This window comes from Grammomys surdaster, unplaced genomic scaffold (genome assembly GCF_004785775.1).
Source record: "Grammomys surdaster isolate TR1022 unplaced genomic scaffold, NIH_TR_1.0 126036, whole genome shotgun sequence".
Classification (NCBI taxonomy): domain Eukaryota; kingdom Metazoa; phylum Chordata; class Mammalia; order Rodentia; family Muridae; genus Grammomys; species Grammomys surdaster.
Genome location: NW_021620849.1, coordinates 2,054,462 through 2,072,037, shown reverse-complemented (window position 1 = coordinate 2,072,037; position 17,576 = coordinate 2,054,462). Strand labels below are relative to the sequence as shown.

Sequence of the window (17,576 nt, the reverse complement as noted above, 5' to 3'; positions counted from 1 at the left end):
GGTGTCAATTTCGCAGACTTCTAAGACCTGAAGAGACGCTACTGGCTGCTTCTACAGGCCCGCCCCCGGGCAGAGGCCCGCCCCTCCCCCGTAGGAGGGCCCGCCCCGCCCCGTCTGCGGACGGACTTGGAGGCGCCCTGCCTGCGCCTCCGCCCCCGAGCGCCGGGGCAGGCGGAGTTGCGGGTGAAGGGAGGGATGTTTGGGGGGCGGGGGTCCCGATGACGGCATCGGAGCGCGCCGCGTCGGGCCGCCGAGCTCGGCTGCTCGTCCCGGGACTGTTCTTGCACCCTGGCAGGTGGGTGTGGGTCAGGAGGGGATGGAGGGCGAGACGGGGCTCACCCGAGAAGCGTCTGAGCAGCACCCCCATCCGTGTCCCTCCTCTTACCCGGAGCTCCCTCACTGCGTGGGGCGGGCCAAGAGGCGCAGCCTGCGAGGGTCCACGTTTGTAATCACTTTTGCAAACTTTCCGGGAGGGCCTGTTCCCAGCGGCCGGTCGCGCGGGTGGAGTTCTCAGGGCGCCTTTGAGGCTCGGAGCATTCATTGTGGGGAAGGAGAAGCCGGGACCACACACAGCTCCAGAGTCTACCTGGGGATTGGAGTGCTGCCAGGCACTGTTACCTCTGTGTACCCAGGCTCCAGCACCTAACCAGAACCGAATGAATGAGCGGTTATACACGCAGAGATGCTAAACAGTAAATACTAAAGCAAGGAAGCGTGGCGTGGGGTACTGGGGTTGAGGAATGTGGTAAGGAAGGAGGACGCGAGAATGGGTGCGGGAGGTCATCACGAATTATTAGATGGCGTTGTACCCTCTGCTGGGTGCTGATGATGGAGTTCGAAATAGACAAAGAGGGTTCTTGCTTTCCATCGGGAGAGCGAATCTGGCTGTGGCATCTGTGTGGTCAGTGTCTGATGTGGGCAGCACAAAGGGCTGTCTGTAGTGGTGATGGGACAGAGCAGAGCCGCTTCCCTGGCCCTCTGGGGAAGGTGGGCCCAGCCCAAGCGTGGGCGGATGGAGATGCTAACACAGAGGTTGATGACCTGAGAGGAGAGGAAAGGCATGGTATTCAGGAGATGGGGGAAGGTATGATGTCTGCTCTAAGCTTCCTTTATTGTTGTTGGGGTGTAAAAAGGAGAATGTCACATCTGTGATTTTGAAAGATGCCCCAGACTACGGGGTGGAAGAGGTCAGGGAGACTGAGACTCCTGGTAGCTGGCAGAAGTTATCCCTTCAGGATGTCAGTAGCAAGACTGGTTTTTGGCAACAGGATGAGGAGTGTAGCTGATAATCTTGAGAGATATTTAGGAGATAGAACTGGCAGAATTTAGCGATAGGAACTTGGTCTTGACGGATCTTTGGGCTTCTTTGAAGAAGATGGGCAGGTGTCAAGCAGTTTCAGGGATGGAGAATGGTAGAGACTGTGAGGTGCCTAGGGGGGACCAGCTGGAACACAAAACCTGGGATATTAAGTGCTGAGGCTTTTTTGGGGAAGAAGTCAAGAGAAGTTTCTGTGGTTTTATGGTTTTAGTCAATTGGCTGGGCAGATGCTCTGAACTTTGACTACCCTTCCCTCAGCCTCCCCAAAGTCTAGAGCTATGTGGTCTGGCCCCTGTAAGATGGGGCCATCCCACAGGCTGAAGGCAAGCGCCTTTCCTTTTCTCTGCAGATCCCAAGGCTGCTCTCCTTCAACATGGGGCTGGAGGCCCAGAGGCTGTCTGGGGCTGAGGAGGCCCCAGTGAGGGTGGCCCTTCGAGTTCGCCCTTTGCTACCCAAGGAGCTGCTGCACGGTCATCAGAGTTGCCTGCAGGTGGATCCTGAGCATGGTCGAATCACCCTGGGGCGTGACCGTCACTTTGGATTCCATGTGGTACTGGGAGAGGACACTGGACAAGAGGCTGTCTACCAAGCTTGTGTGCAGCCCCTCCTAGAGGCTTTCTTTGAGGGCTTCAATGCCACCGTCTTTGCCTATGGTCAGACAGGCTCTGGGAAGACGTATACCATGGGGGAGGCCAGTGTGGGTGAGTGATCCTTGTGTTTCTTTGACCACTTTGAGAGGCCTCACGGTCTCCCTGAATTTCTGCACCTCCACCTCCACCCCGAGGAAAGGATGCTGAGAAGGGAGTGGGGGTTTCCTGGGCAGAGATCAGCACTCCATGGACCGGCCATGCCAGCTGGCAGGGAAAGGCAGGAAGTGGGGTTTGTGGGTAAGTGGCTTTCTCAAGGTGGCTTTTGGAATCATAGCAGAGGAAGACCAAGTGTGTCTTAGGATGCCACCAAGGGCTTGGAACTGTGTTCCAATTGGAGCAGTTGAGATTGGAGCCTCTGCATCTGGGGAAGACTCTGGCCAGTTCAATGGCAGGAATTGTCCCCTTTTATATAACATGAACTATTTTCTCTTAGCTACTGTTTTAGTGCATTGGGGTTGCCATAACAACGCTATGCTGGTGGATTGTAAACAGAAATTGTTTCTGGGGCCTCCAAAGGTCAAGGTGTCAACAAAATTAAGGACAATAGTTTCCATATAACCTTACAAGGTAGCCTTTTGTCTTTTGTGGCAGGGTCTTGCCTCAGGCTGGCCTGATAGTCACCGTGTAGTCCAGGTGGACCTCAAACTTTCAGTTGTTTCTTCCAGCTTTTCCAGTACTAGAATTATACCTGGCTCAAGCCTTTTATTTAGCAGTAAGTGGCCTTAACGGCTCAGCAGCTCTCCAGCCCCGCAGAGGGGTTTCGTTTTGTTTTGTTGTCTCTCTTACACTCATTTCATTCATGAAGGCTCCAACTCATGAGTTAAGTCACACTGTTTCCTAATATTATCACAGTAAGGGGTGACGGTTTTAATGCATGAGTTTTGGGGAGACATACGCAGACCATAGCAATTACAGAGGCATAATAGTTGTAGAAAATTAAGAAAGTGCAGGAAAGTACATGCGTAGAATAGCAGGCTGACCCCTTCCTGAGCATTCCGGTTTGGCTGTGAAGATGATTATACTTTATACTTTAAGCATGACTTTTTTTTTCTTTGTCTTTTGAGATAGAATTTCCCAGTGTAGCCCTGGCTGTCCTGGAACTCACTCTGTAGACCAGGCTGGTGTCAGAGATCTGCCTGCCTCTGCCTTCTGTCCTCTGGGATCAAAGGTGTGCACCACCATGCCTGGTAAAACATGGCATTATTTGATATTCAGTCTTTGCCATGCTGTTTTGTTTTTTCACCAATATGCCGAGGTTGTGCGCAGCTCACTGGTAGAGTTGCCGGCTCACTTAAGGCCACGCACGAATTTGATCCTCACCCCCACACACACACAGACACAAATGAACAATATTTAATTATAAATGTTCATGGTTTATGCACCACTATACCTGGCAGCATTTTCTGGCCATAAAATATTATTTTAGTTTTTGAATTAATATGTGGAGCCATCTACTTTGAATTGGGGGTAGCGATAAAGACCATATATGTGATATGTACAATAAGGAACATTTATCCTTAAGTATTCTTCAGTCATATGTGTGTGTGTTGCTGTGTATTGAACTCAGGGCTCATATGTTAGGCAAGTGCTCTGCCATAAAGGTACACCTCTAGTCTTTCAGTCTTCTTTTTATTTGATAACTTCCTGGCATTCTGTTGCAAATATATTTAAGCAAACTTCCTATGGCATCTTAGGATAAACACTCTCTTCTTTGAAGCAAAATAAGAGGCCATTTAGATAGCTGTGCATGGTAGTGACTTACCTGTCCCAGGGAGTAATCAAGTCCAGGTATCTGATAATCTGTTGGGGATGCAGTAAGGAGGGTGCATCAGGAAAGCGGTTGATTAAACCATGAGAGGTTGCTTGAAGTCTCTAATTCTGCCTCACTATCCTGGAGCACGGCCTAGCAGAGGCTGGCTCTTCTTGGCCTCTGTCTTCTCCACGCTTCAGTTCTATTCTCAAGCTGGTGGTGGTGGTGATGGATACTTGGGCCAGGTTCAGCCAGGGGCAGCAGGAGACTCTGTGGTATCTCCCCAGCCTCCCTCCATGAAGATGAACAAGGTATCATCCCAAGGGCCATGGCTGAGGCCTTCAAGCTCATTGATGAGAATGACCTGCTGGACTGCCTGGTACATGTATCCTACCTGGAACTCTACAAGGAAGAGTTCCGAGATCTGCTAGAAGTGGGCACTGCCAGTCGGGACATCCAGCTTCGGGAAGATGATCGGGGAAATGTTGGTGAGAAGTCTTGGGAATCGTCTACTAACTGGGAGTGAGAGGCCTTTGACAAGCAGAGCCTATCTGTATACTCTGAGGGTGGGCTGGCTTAGCCTGTCTGGGAGAGACACTTAAGGGAAATCCAGGCCCTGGGTGGTGGTTTTGCTTGCTGTCTCCAGTGAGTTCAGTATATGCTTCTGTGTCCAGAGTGGGAAACATTAAGGTAAGTGAGAGAAAGCTGGGACTCCGGGCGCTGTAGGTGAGGAAGAGCAGGTAGGAGTCCTGGACTGTTTTTGCTTGTCTTCTGGCTGTTTGCAGGGGGGCTGCTCACAGTCTTCTGTTTCCACAGTGCTCTGTGGGGTGAAAGAAGTGGACGTGGAAGGCCTGGACGAGGTGCTGAGCCTCCTGGAGATGGGCAACGCTGCGCGCCACACAGGCGCCACCCACTTCAACCGCCTCTCCAGCCGCTCACACACAGTCTTCACTGTGACCCTGGAGCAGCGAGGAAGGGCTCCTAGCCGCTTGCCTCGACCCGCCGCTGGCCACCTGCTGGTCTCCAAATTCCACTTCGTGGACCTGGCAGGCTCTGAGAGGGTTCTGAAGACCGGCAGCACTGGCGAACGTCTCAAAGAGAGCATCCAGATTAACAGCACCCTGCTGGCGCTGGGAAATGTCATAAGCGCTTTGGGGGACCCCCAGCGCCGAGGCAGCCACATCCCTTACCGTGACTCCAAGATCACCCGGTGAGCTGGCGCATCTCTCTGGGCTCGGGTGGGATCGTGGAGCCTCTCTAGGAAAGGTGGCTTTGAACCTAGGCTAGTGGTCCCAGGTCAGTACTCAAAAGAGTCAAGGCACTGATGTTTATCTTCGTACTCGCAGGATCCTCAAAGACTCTCTGGGAGGGAATGCCAAGACGGTGATGATCGCCTGCGTCAGCCCCTCCTCCTCCGACTTCGATGAAACCCTCAACACCCTCAACTACGCCAGCCGTGCCCAGAACATCCGCAATCGCGCCACAGTCAACTGGCGTCCAGAGGCCGAGCGCGTCCCCGAGGAACAGGCGGCGGGTGCGCGCGGGCCGCCGCGACACCGCTCGGAGACGCGCATCATCCACCGCGGCCGGCGCGTGCCCTGCCCTGCCGTGGGCTCCGCGACAGTCGCTGCGGGCCTGGGCACCGAGTGCGCGCGCTGCCGGGCCCGCACCAGCGCCGCCTACAGCCTCCTGAGAGAGCTGCAGGCCGAGCCCGGGCTGCCCGGCTCTGCTGCCCGCAAAGTGCGGGACTGGCTGTGCATGGTGGAGGGCGAGCGCAGCGCTCTGAGCTCTGCCTCCGGGCCCGACAGTGGCATCGAAAGCGCTCCAGCCGAGGACCAGACGGCACAGGGGACCAGCGGGAGAAAGGTGGCCCTGGGTGGGCTCGGGGTAGGGATCAAGGGAAGAGGGTTTTAAGCCAAGCAGTCATGCTCAGGGTTCATTGTCACTTCAGTGATTAATGTCACTTCCTTAACTTTGCTTAGCCTCTGGGTCTGTTAAATAAAAATTTTGTAAGATCAGAGCAGTGGCCGGGCGGTGGTGGCGCACGCCTTTAATCCCAGCACTAGGGAGGCAGAGGCAGGTGGATCTCTGAGTTTAAGGCCAGTATGGTCTAAGGATCGAGTTCCAGGACAGTCAGGGCTACACAGAAACCCTGTCTTGAAGAACCTAAATAAGCAAGGAAACAAACAACCGTGAGCTGTGGGAATATTGGCCACATTCATAATTCTAACTCGGTGAGGGCGGAAGTATGAGGATCATGAGTTTTAGGCTAGCCTGGGCTACACAGCAAAACAAAAATAATATCAATGATAAGTCTTATTAAAACTTTATTAATAATGGCAGGAAATGGCCCATATAACTTGGAGAAGGAACCTAAGGCTAGACAGGGCCAGGAGCACCAAGGTTGCAAAGCAGATCTTGGAGGAATGAGTAGAATAGGACTGGGTGAGCTGGGGTCAAGGCACAGAAAGTTAGGGTGTCACAGCACCTTGTCAGCACCACCCCTAAACCACTCCCTTTCTCCTTGCCCCTAGGGAGATGAGGGGGCCCAGCAGCTGGTGATCCTGCAGAGTCAGGTGGCCCGGCTAGAGGAAGAGAATCGAGACTTCCTGGCGGCTTTGGAGGATGCCATGGAGCAGTACAAACTGCAGGTAGGATGCCACTTGCAGACCAGGAAGGCTTTCTGGAGGAGGGAGGCTTTCCCCAAAATGGAAGGAAGAGTTTGAATGGTGAACTGGGCCAAGGGGCAGCTGGTGGAGGGCGATGTAGAGATGTGTGGTGGCCAGAATGAACAGAAGCACCGTAGTGAGGGAAAGAACAGTGAAGGAAGTCCTCTGACAGCCATGCTTGGCACCTTTTGGCTGGAGCTGGCATCTGGGGGCACAGGATGCCATGTGAGAGCCTGCTGACAAGATCAGCATTATGCCCGGCTGGCGTCGGGGGGAGGGGGCGACATGTAGGCGTGGTGGGAATGTGGTGAACCTTGGGCAGGATAGGATGAGAGCTTGGGAAGGAACAAGTGTGGTGTGTGTTATTCAGACAGAAAGGACTCAGTGGTACTCAAACGCTTCAGTTTCATCCTGGAAGGTGGGATGTCCTCAGCTTCCTTCTTCAGTTTCTTGTACTTACGCTGCTCAGCAGACATCCCCACCCTTGACATCCGCGCCCCCATCAGCTCCTGGACTGTGTGTGTCTTACAGAGTGACCGCTTGCAGGAGCAGCAGGAGGAGATGGTGGAACTTCGGCTACGCCTAGAGCTGGCCCAGCCTGGCTGGGGAGCACCGGGGCTCCTGCAAGGCCTGCCACCGGGATCCTTTGTGCCCCGGCCTCACACAGCGCCCCTGGAGGGTGCCCACACTCACATGCTGGGCATGCTCTCCCTGACATGTCTTCCTGGAGAAGAAGTTAGCTCTGAGCAGGTGAGGAGCTTGGTGTGACTTGGTAGGTCCGGGCAACACCGGGCATGTGCCCCTGGTTCGTGTCTCCATGGCACCAGCCTATTTCAGGTGTCCCTAGAGAAAGGGTCCAAGTGTGAGAGACTGTGGGGCCTCTCAGAAGTGACCAGGGCCGGGGAGCGTCTTGAGGCAGCTGGAGATTGCTCGGAGTGAGGATATCAGTGATGACAAGGTGGTACCCTTGCACACCTGAGGATGGAGCTTCTAACGCACAGTCTGGGGGTGGCTCTCTGTAGACTCCCTCTTCCACGAGCTCTGCTCGGTGTCCCCAAGGCTTGCTCCCCTGCCTGTAGGTTCTGCAGCTTGGGGTCTTTTTGGACAAAGTTGAGTCCTGTGTTGCTTCAGAACTCTAGGTCATGTCAGCTGTGCAGTTGCCGAGGGCTTGGGTTAGGTGGGAGTGTGTCATGTACCCCATCATTCTGGCAGGGTGTCAGTGGTGAGAAAGGACTTGGGTGCACATGAGCTGCCTACTAGAAAGGGCAGGTTGTCACCCGAGGAGAACCAGATGTTAGGAGATCACATCCTTCTCTGAGGGCTGAGGGTGAGAATACTTGCCAGTGTGTCCCTTGACAGAGCTTGAGGGTAAAGATGGGGTGGAGGAAGTTAAGGAGAGGACGGTGTGCAGGGCAGGGCACACTTCAGCAGCAGCCTCAGGAAATGGCTCAGACGATGCCTTGCGAACATTCTCATCGTGAGCCCTTTATGTTCCCTTAGCAGGTGACAAATGGCAAGGAAGTCAAAGCAGAGATGTTGGCCCAGGTGGACAAGCTGGGAAGTGGCTCTTCCACTGCCTCAGAGGAGGAAGGGGAGGAGGAGGAGGAGGAGGAAGAGGAACCACCCAGGCGGACCTTATACCTGCGCAGGTGAGGGACAACCAATACGTTGGACTCACAGGGTCAGCTCTGGGTTGCTCTAGACTGTAGGAGACTCCTGGTCATTCTCTTAGCAGTTGTATGGAGGCCTCTCATAGCTCAAGATTCTCTTGCCTGTCTCTCACTCACCACCCCTGGGAGGTCCGTGAGCTCCGGGTGGGGAGGTTTCAGTGGGATGGATGTGATAGGAAGGGCCCAGACTTCCTTCCTGATGCTCAGTTTCCAAGATGACCCGTGGTACCTGTGCTTCTTGTCATCTAAGCTCTGCCCCATCTCTATCTTGGGTAACATTGATCCTGGGGGTTGGAGTGTCCCAAGGCCTCTCCTCTTCCCTCCAAGCCTAAGAGGTGGCTAGGCTAGGTCAGGGGCTGGAGAGTGGTACTGACTCCTGCTTCTGCCTTCTAGACATGGGATCAGCAGCTGGAGTCAGAGGGCAGGGGTGCGTCCAGGGAGCCCACCTGACAGGAAGGGCCCAGAGGTCTGCCCAGAAGAGCCAGCAGCTGCCATCCCAGCACCACAAGGTAAGCTTGGTCGGGAGTACCCAGGGAACCCCTTCACGCCACTCCTCTACCTCGTCCATGCTCAGTCAGGGTGCTGATCCTGATATTCTGCATGTTGTAGCAGTCGGAGGTGGCAAGGTCCCGGTTCAGGCCCGCCAGGCCCCAGCTGCCATGGCCTCTGAGTGGCGACTGGCCCAGGCCCAGCAGAAGATCCGGGAACTGGCCATCAATATCCGCATGAAGGAGGAGCTCATTGGTGAGCTGGTCCGTACAGGTCAGTGGGGGCATTGGGGTGGGTTCCTCCTCAGGATGGCCTCCCACTCAGCCTTCTTCCTATGCTGCTTAGGAGAAGGTTCGCAGTGCACTGCTCTGCAGCACAGGCCTCAGGGCCTAGCCTCTTCTACTCTCTATGTTCTCTTGGCTGAGGGGATAGCACTTGCGCCCGCTCTGTAGGTTGGCTGTGAAGGTGAAAGGAGTTCATTCCAGTGGCGTGCTTTGAATATTCCTCAGGAAACAGAGCTTCTTATCTACTGACTCTGTTACATTGGAGGTATTGTGTTGGGGACTGGTGACACTCAGTCCTAGTCACGGTGTAAATGAGAAAGCAATTTCCCCACAAGAGATACTGGTGATTAGCAGGGGAGCTGGGGACAACTGTAAGTGGTAGCCATCTGATAGCTTTTCCAAAAACATTTTAAAAATACATTCCCTCTTTGCTCCTCTGTTCTCTCTCTCTCTGTCTCTCTCTCTTTCTGTGTGTGTGTGTGTTGCCGTGTAAAGATCAGAGAGTAACTTACAGAAGTCAGTTTTCTCTACCATCAGGCCTGGGGATTGAACTTAGGTCATTAGGCTTGGCCACAGGTGCCTTTATCCACTGAGCCATCGTGTCTGCCTGTTTGCATGTCTTTAATAGTTGTGAATTTATTACTAATTCATTTTTTTCAGACTTTGAAGTAGATGGTTAAGGGGAAAGCCTAGTACAGAGGTCATTAACCATACTTAGCAGTCGCCAGGGGTGTCCACCTTGAGTGATCTCTGCTCAGTTTTCTTTGCTGCTATACTTTGAAGCAAATCCCAGCTATCATATCCTAACACTTGTAATGACTTCTCAAAAGCAAACAAATAACTTGGACCTTTTTCTACTACCTACCATGCCTTGCCCTTGGTGTCTTCTCAACTTGTTTATTTGAGATGGTTTCATGTAGCCCAGGCTGGCCTTCAAGGTGCTGTATAGCCAACACTGGCCACAAACTCCTGATCCTCCTGGCTCTACTTCCCAAGTACTGGGATTGCAGGCACACGTACTGGCTTGTTCTGTTTTGATCAGTGCTGGGGGTGGAACTGCAGACTCTCCTCCTGTGCTCTTAGTACCCAGAGGTTAGGCACTGTCCCTTGATGACCCTTCCTCCCTTGGTCAGCAGCCAGACAGCCACCTCTCTTTATTCCTGCTGTGTTGAAAGCTAAGCTGATTCCAGTATACCAATGACACTAGCCTCAATAGAGGCTAGGAGTGATTGCCACCAGCAAATCAATCCTGTTTAGCCTCTTTGGCTTGAGTCAGCCTTCTGTACCTGGGCCCTGTGCACACTTGGTTGGTTTCACAGGCCTTTGAGAGGTCTCCCTTTTCTCAGCTCTTAAGTCTTTCTGCCGGGATTTGTCTGTTTACTCCCGTCAGTGGGGTTCGGCTTCCCCCTCTGCCCTTTGCACATTCTTGCAGATGGAAGCTAGTAATACACGCAGATTCAGTGCACATACTGATTTTTTGTCATGTGCAAGGTAAAGATAAAATTTGATAATTGGGGTCACTCTTCTGGGTAAAACTCATTTAAAAAGAGGGGAAGGGGGCTGGGAGTCGTGGTGCATGTATTTAATCCCAGCACTCAAGAGGTGGAGGCAGGGAGATCTCTGAGTTCAAGGCCAGTCTGGTCTACTATTGAGTTCTGGCCACCCAGGACCAGAAGCAGGATAGGCTAGGGGGTGATTGAGTGGATTTAAGATGATGGTGTGAGGCTAGATGCACTCCACTCGGTGTTCTGGACTGATAGGCCCTGGGAAACAGAACTCCAAGGGGAGGGACAGTGGCCTTCATCTGGGAGGAGGTCTGCCTGTGCCACTCTGGCTCCACTTTCTTCCAGGGAAGGCAGCCCAGGCCCTGAACCGCCAGCACAGCCAGCGCATCAGGGAGCTGGAGCAGGAGGCTGAGCGTGTACGGGTGGAGTTGTGTGAAGGGCAGAGGCAGCTTCGTGAGCTGGAAGGCAGGGAGCCCCAGGATGCCAGCGAGAGGTCCAGGCTTCAGGAATTCCGTAAGAGAGTGGCTGCAGCCCAAAGCCAGGTGCAGGTCAGTGTTGGGGTTCCCAGCTGGGGTCTCTGGGAACAGGATTGTGGGTCCGGAATCACTGGTGGCAGTCACTCTTCCTAACCTCTACCTAGGCTGGCTTCATGGGGATGCTGGAATCAGTATGGCTTTCAACACAGCGGGAATAGAGGTGACTGCTGCCCGCTGACCAAGGGAGGGTGGACATCTAAAGAAAATCTCCTTCAACCCACAGCACGTCCACTCCACGCACACATCCACAGTCCCAGCTGCTCTCCGCTTACTTCCCATCCCACCCTTCTCTCCTATTTGACTACGTAGCTGGACAGTGACCTGACCCTCAGCCTGCTTTCTTTTTGGTTCTGGGAGAGACACCGAGCACGGTCCCTAAGGCCTGGTTTAGCCTTCTAAACAGAGGAGTGCTCATGTGCCTGTGTGCGCCCACCTTCCATCCCCTGAGCAGTTCATAGTATTCTGCTAGTGTTGCTAAAGGAGGGTTCCCCAGGTGGGAGGGGTGCCACACCACAGCGCTCCCGCCTCTCACATGGGAGGCTGGATAGGCAAGCTCACGGTGGCCACAGTCGGGCGTTTCCTGAGGCCTCCTGAGGCTGTGGCTGGCTGTTTTCCCTCTGTGTGTCTGCCTTTCCTGTGCACCTGCATCCTTGGTGTTTACAGGATGCCTATACTAGGTCAGGATCACCATGAAGGACCTCACAGCTGCTTAAAGGCGTCTTTAAAGGGTGCTCTGTCTCTAAATGAACTCACATTCGGGTGCAGGGTTAGGAGTGTTGGGGAAGGCAGTCCTGCTGGTAGCCCTGTCCATCCTGGGTTTTACCTCAGATGACCCCAGCCGCCTCTGCACCTGCCCACCTGTCCTTCCAGCCACGTTCCTCTTTCCTTCCTTCCTCAGTTCTAGTCAGAGAGATGATCTGGTAGAATGTTGAGAATATGGGCTATACAACCTGACTAGAAAACCCGTTTTTTTTTTTTCTTAAGACATTTATTTTTATGTGTATGAGTGTTTTGCCTGAATACATGTGTGCTTGTACCACTGGAAGCCAGAAGAGGGCATCGGATCCTCTGGAACTGGAGTTATTGACAGTTGTGAACCCAGGGAGGTGCTGGGAACTCAACCCAGGTCCTCTGCAAAGAGCAGCAAGTTCTCTTAACCACTGAGCCGTTTCTCTGGCCTCTGGCTGTGGGTTTTTAATCAACCCGCCTAGCCTCTCTGTGCCTGTTTCCTGATCTGTGAGAATAATAGTAGTCATTTTAATTTTTTCATTACACTCCTTATTTTGTGTATGTGTGTCTGTGTGTAAGGATGCCACAGTGTGTGTGTATGTATCTATGTGTGTGTAGGTCAGAGGATACCTTTTGGAGTTGGTTCTCTCCTATCTCGTAGGTCCCAGGGATCAAACTTAAGTCAGTCACTGGACTTGGGAGCAAACACCTTTACACACTGAAGCATTTGCCAGCCCAGTAGGCAGACTGTTTTATGGATTTGTTAGATTTACTATATAAAGAACATGTAGCATAATTCTCTCATGAATAATAAGTGTTGTGTAGCTACTGTTGTTGGTATTCTGTTGTCATTAGCCTATATCCACCTACCTTCTCCCCTTTCCTTGGGTCCCTCTGTTCACCCATTGTGCCAAGTACTCTGCCAGGCTCCTGTAACCCCCGTGCGTAGCCCTGTGGCTGCTGTGTGGATCCTAGGTGCTGAAGGAAAAGAAGCAGGCAACAGAGAGGCTGGTGTCACTGTCGGCTCAAAGTGAGACTCGGCTACGGGAGCTGGAGAGGAATGTGCAGCTCATGCGGCGACAGCAGGGGCAGCTGCAGAGGCGGCTCCGTGAGGAGACAGAGCAGAAGCGACGCCTAGAGCTGGAGATGAACAAGCGGCAGCATCGCGTCAAGGTCAGGCTCTGGCTGGCCTGGCGAGGGGTCTGTCTTGTTCCCACTGCTCACAGCTACATGATCTTAACAGGTTACTGTAGGTTCTCTGAGAGTGGTCTATCTTCTCACTATCAAGAACTTATGGGAAACTTGAGGGTATGGGCACATGCCATGGCCTTGTCTCCCAGGCTTTCTCCCCACCTCACTGGGCCTCCTCCACCAGGAGCTGGAGCTGAAGCATGAGCAACAGCAAAAGATCCTGAAAATCAAGACAGAAGAGATCGCAGCCTTCCAGAGGAAGAGGCGCAGTGGCAGCAATGGCTCTGTGGTGAGCCTGGAGCAGCAGCAGGTGCGCCTAGGCTGAGCCTGTGTCCCAGTGAGCTTGGCGGCTGGGTGATCTAGTCTTTGCCAAGGTCCACTGAGGATTTTCTGGGGGATCTGCTGCTCTCCTTGGGACCTTGGGTAGTGGCTCCAGCTAGAGACAGGTACTGAGGTCCCTGCCCCTCCTCTACTGTCCCTCAGAAGATTGAGGAGCAGAAAAAGTGGCTGGACCAGGAGATGGAAAAGGTGCTGCAGCAGCGGCGGGCGCTGGAGGAGTTGGGGGAGGAGCTCCGCAAGCGGGAGGTCATCCTGGCCAAGAAGGAGGCCCTGATGCAGGAGAAGACGGGACTCGAGAGCAAGCGCCTAAGGTCCAGCCAGGTGAGCACTCATCATAAGGTTCCTGGCCGAGCGAGGCCCTGCAGGGCAGGGTATAGATAGGAGAGGTTTTGAAGCAATGTTCTTGCCAGGTAAGGCAGGAAGCTTTGCCCTTTGGGCTGTATCCTGTGGATTTCCAAGAACTCCACGGCTGTTTGTGATTCAAGAACTAATGTGTGGGGCATGGACACTCATCCCGTAGTCCATTTCACATTTTGCCAACACTACACTGGGGCTCACATCAGCAAAGTGAGGAACGTGTGTAGTAAGTGGTATGGCCAACTCGAGTCCCTTTGGAGAAGGTAGGCTGTGGGTCCGTCTGCGCCTGGCATGGCACTTCCTCTTTCATAGGAAGGCCAGCTACTGAGCCACTTCATTCTTCTTTCAAATGGGACTAGATTGTGGCCAAGAGGCTTAGTGGAGCTATGTCACACCCAAACCCAGGACTGTTCTAATCCAGGTGCTTGAGCCAGTTTCCTGAAGGGTTGTGGACACTCAGACCAGGATCCCTGTCACTGCCATCATGGAGCACAAGAGTTCCGAGTCACTAGATCACCTAGAATATCCCTTGGACACAGGAACCCCTGCTTCCTTCCACATCGGCCTCTAGAAAAAAACAGACTTTCCCATAATCCAGTTACTCTCCAGCTAAGTCTCTGTACTGATAGCATAGTACACACCAGCTGACTTCTTCCCATCATCCTTTCTTAACGTTAAAGCCTTTCTCTCTGCTTGCATGATCCTCCTCCTCTGGGCTATCTCTTCCATAAACCTTTTGGTCCTTTAAAGAGCCCTGATCCCTGAACAAGCATCTGGACTATATGTAGGCAAGGGAAAGACCCTCATCTTCCTTAGAATCCAGTGAGCAGTATAGGCCCTTTCTGTGTCCTCTCCGAGGACAGTACCTACTCTGACATACTGGCCATGCTGCCTCAGGCCTTAAATGAAGACATTGTGCGCGTGTCCAGCCGCCTGGAACACTTGGAGAAGGAGCTATCTGAGAAGAGTGGTCAGCTGCGGCAAGGCAGCGCCCAGAACCAGCAGCAAATCAGAGGAGAGATAGACACCCTGCGCCAGGAGAAGGACTCACTGTTGAAGCAACGCCTGGAGATTGATAACAAGTTGAGGCAGGGAAGCCTGCTGTCACCTGAGGTAGACCCACTGGGGGCCACCAGCTCTGTCTTCATGCTTCAGCTCTCTGATCTACCACCCACCCCCCTGTCTTGCTCCCCTCTGTCCCTTGCCCTGGATCTCGTCAGTGCTGGCCTTGCTGCTTTCGGACTTAGTGCCCTATGGGTGTTAAGCCTTGCAAGATAAGAGTGAGATTGTCCCTTTGGCCCCAATGATGAATGTGGGACTGTGTGGACTTCTTGGTCCTCTTCTGGTGGAACTAGACACCCAGCTGTATATGAAGCGCGCTCTTCTTCTGAACAGAAAGCCTTCATTCCAGAAACTTAACCCTGGTTGTCTGGGATCTTAGGCAGGCTCAGCTCAGCTTTCTGGAACTCCCAAGCTTACCCTGGAATGGATAAGCACCTGAGATCGTAGCCTCGCAGCACTGTCTTTCCTACTGCAGAGTATCCCTGTTGCTGCTGCAGTAAGGAGCACTTCTGATGTCAAGACATCTCAGGCTGAGGGGACACTAAAGACTCAGTTGTGTATGTGTGTTGGCTGTAGTGTATCTGCCCAGGACTCTGAGGTTCAGGAAGTCTGATACCCTTCCTCCATGTGAGCCTGTTCTTGCAGGAGGAGAGGACACTGTTCCAGCTGGATGAAGCTATCGAGGCCCTGGATGCTGCTATCGAGTACAAGAATGAGGCCATCACATGCCGCCAGCGGGTGCTGCGGGCTTCGGCTTCCCTGCTGTCCCAGTGTGAGATGAATCTCATGGCCAAGCTCAGCTACCTTTCCTCCTCAGAGACCAGAGCCCTGCTGTGCAAGTATTTTGACAAGGTGAATTACCAGCAAACTCCTTGCCTTCACTGCCTGTAGCTTGGAAGGACTGCTAGCATCTCCAAGAAGTATGTCCCTTTCTCCCAGATAAGGGGACAGGGTCAGGGTCAGCTCTACTCTCCAGTCTTTTTGAAGCCAACTAGGGGAAAATAAGACATAGTTTCCCCCAACTTATGGTCTGAAGGCCCTCACTTATATTAATGGGATTTCAAGAGGGGATGGTTTTGCACCTTGGGACATGTCTGGAGGTAATTTTGTTTGCCTTGGTGATAGGGGTAGTGGCCAGGGATGTTGCCAAATGTATAATAGACAGGTCCCACAACCAGGACCAAGTGCCAAATGCCTTATTCTTTGGTTGAGAAATCCTGGTCTGGTTGTTCCAGGTTCACTGTCTAGCAGCTCAGTACTCTATGGTAGGAAAGGGTTTGAGGCAGGAAAGAACTGGTGTGATTTCCTTGCCACCATGTTTACCAACTGGCTAAGGATTACCTAGGGAAAGGCACTGATATGGTAGCTGATCCTGTGACAGGTGGTGACACTCCGAGAAGAGCAACACCAGCAACAGATTGCCTTCTCGGAGCTGGAGATGCAGCTGGAGGAGCAGCAGCGGCTGGTGTATTGGCTAGAGGTGGCCCTGGAGCGGCAGCGCCTGGAGATGGACCGCCAGCTGACCCTGCAGCAAAAGGAGCATGAGCAGAATGTGCAGCTGCTCCTTCAGCAGGGTCGAGGTGAGGGCTTGGGGTGCTGGCTGCTCTGCCCACACCCATGGCTGCCCCAAGCCTAAGGTGCTATCTGCCTTGCCCATAGCCCCTCACCAATTCTGTTTTTCCACACCAGATCACCTTGGTGAAGGGTTAGCAGACAGCAAGAGGCAATATGAAGTCCGGATTCAAGCTCTGGAGAAGGAACTAGGCCGACACATGTGGATAAACCAGGAGCTGAAGCAAAAGCTCAGTGCAGGAAGCACCACAGGCCAGAGCCGGGGTAAACACTGGTGTCCAATTTGGGTCTACACTACTGAGAAGTCAGAGGAATATGGCCTCAAAGTCCTACTTAGCCAAAGATGATCTTGAGTTCCTGGTTCTGGGCTTACAGGCCTGTGCTACCACACCCAGATGTTTCATGTGTGCTTCTATTGGCTTGTTTCAAGTTGCTTGTTGTTCGGGGGCTTTGGGAAGCTGGGTGTGGGGACACCTCTGTCTCCTTCTATGTCTGACAAAGATGCTGTTGTGGCAGGTTGTGAGAAGAGAAACCTCTGCCTGGAAAATAGACAAGGCCTTGGAAATGAAGATGGGCTCCACCCGGCAGTTCCTGAACCTCTCTGGCAGTCCTCTCTTCTGGAGGGGGTGCCCCGTGTGTGGGATGAGTCCCGGGACTTGGTCCATGCCCCACTACCCCTGACATGGAAACGCTCAAGTTTGTGCAGTGAGCAGGGCTCCTCTGAGGAGCCTAAAGCCCGGGAAACAACTGAACCCCCAGTAGGGCGGGTGTTACCCATGGGTGAAGTGGGCCTCTCCTGGAACTTTGGACCCTTGCCTAAGCCTCGATGGGAACCCCGAAGAACCAGTCCAGGGATGATCGACGTCAGGAAAAACCCCTTGTAGGCCTTGGTCAGACCCTGACGCAGATTCCAGTCCTGCTGAGAGGAAAGACTGCCTGTTTTGCCTCTATGAAGGACAGTCCTTACCTCACACCAGAGTCTCATCTTTATACCAATTGGAGTCAGCAAACTTGGGCCACACCCAAAAGAACTGGATTCTCCCCACAATGGTACTTAGCAGTCTTTTTTTAAAATATATGCAAATTCCTTCTACCCACTTTCTTTAAGCTGTAGTTCCCGACTGCTACCTTTTCATTTGTGGGACAGTTCTGGCTTTAAGCCTGTGTCCAGAGTTCTGGAAATAATCCAAGGCTTATCACAAAACGAGTGGCACCAGGGTTACAGCTTCAGTGGTCTTATACAGATGGAAGAGAACTGGGAAAGTTAATAGCAGTTTTAGAATTTTAAAAAATATCATTTAATAATAAACAGGAAAAAATCTCATTATGGCTTACACCTTAAATGTGTCCTGAAGAGGCAGTGGAGCCTATCAGAGCTGGAGTCTGGGGGAGGTTAGATTATTGGAGAGCATCCTTGAAGGGCATGCTGGAGTCCTGCCCCTCCTCTGTACTGCC

The 17,576-nt window shown here is 52.9% G+C and overlaps 1 protein-coding gene across 3 annotated transcripts; it reads left to right on the top strand.

Annotated features, from left to right (window-relative positions):
• The first annotated feature begins 245 nt into the window (after nt 1–245).
• Nucleotides 246–17,455, top strand: Kif7 (kinesin family member 7). Of its 3 annotated transcripts, none has more exons than XM_028754827.1 (19): nt 246–295; nt 1,668–2,019; nt 4,006–4,206; nt 4,535–4,928; nt 5,065–5,584; nt 6,253–6,369; nt 6,919–7,137; nt 7,891–8,036; nt 8,451–8,566; nt 8,667–8,819; nt 10,681–10,883; nt 12,576–12,773; nt 12,976–13,101; nt 13,275–13,451; nt 14,385–14,600; nt 15,195–15,401; nt 15,931–16,129; nt 16,239–16,385; nt 16,638–17,455. In XM_028754827.1, the coding sequence occupies exons 2-19, from the start codon at nt 1,692–1,694 to the stop codon at nt 17,003–17,005; spliced, it is 4,035 nt and encodes a 1,344-aa protein (XP_028610660.1). In that variant the 5' UTR covers nt 246–295; nt 1,668–1,691; the 3' UTR covers nt 17,006–17,455. The 3 variants fall into 3 exon arrangements, with proteins under 3 accessions (XP_028610660.1, XP_028610662.1, XP_028610659.1); XM_028754829.1 differs by having other exon boundaries at nt 7,888–8,036; nt 13,278–13,451; XM_028754826.1 differs by having other exon boundaries at nt 7,888–8,036.
• Nucleotides 17,456–17,576: the final 121 nt, after the last annotated feature.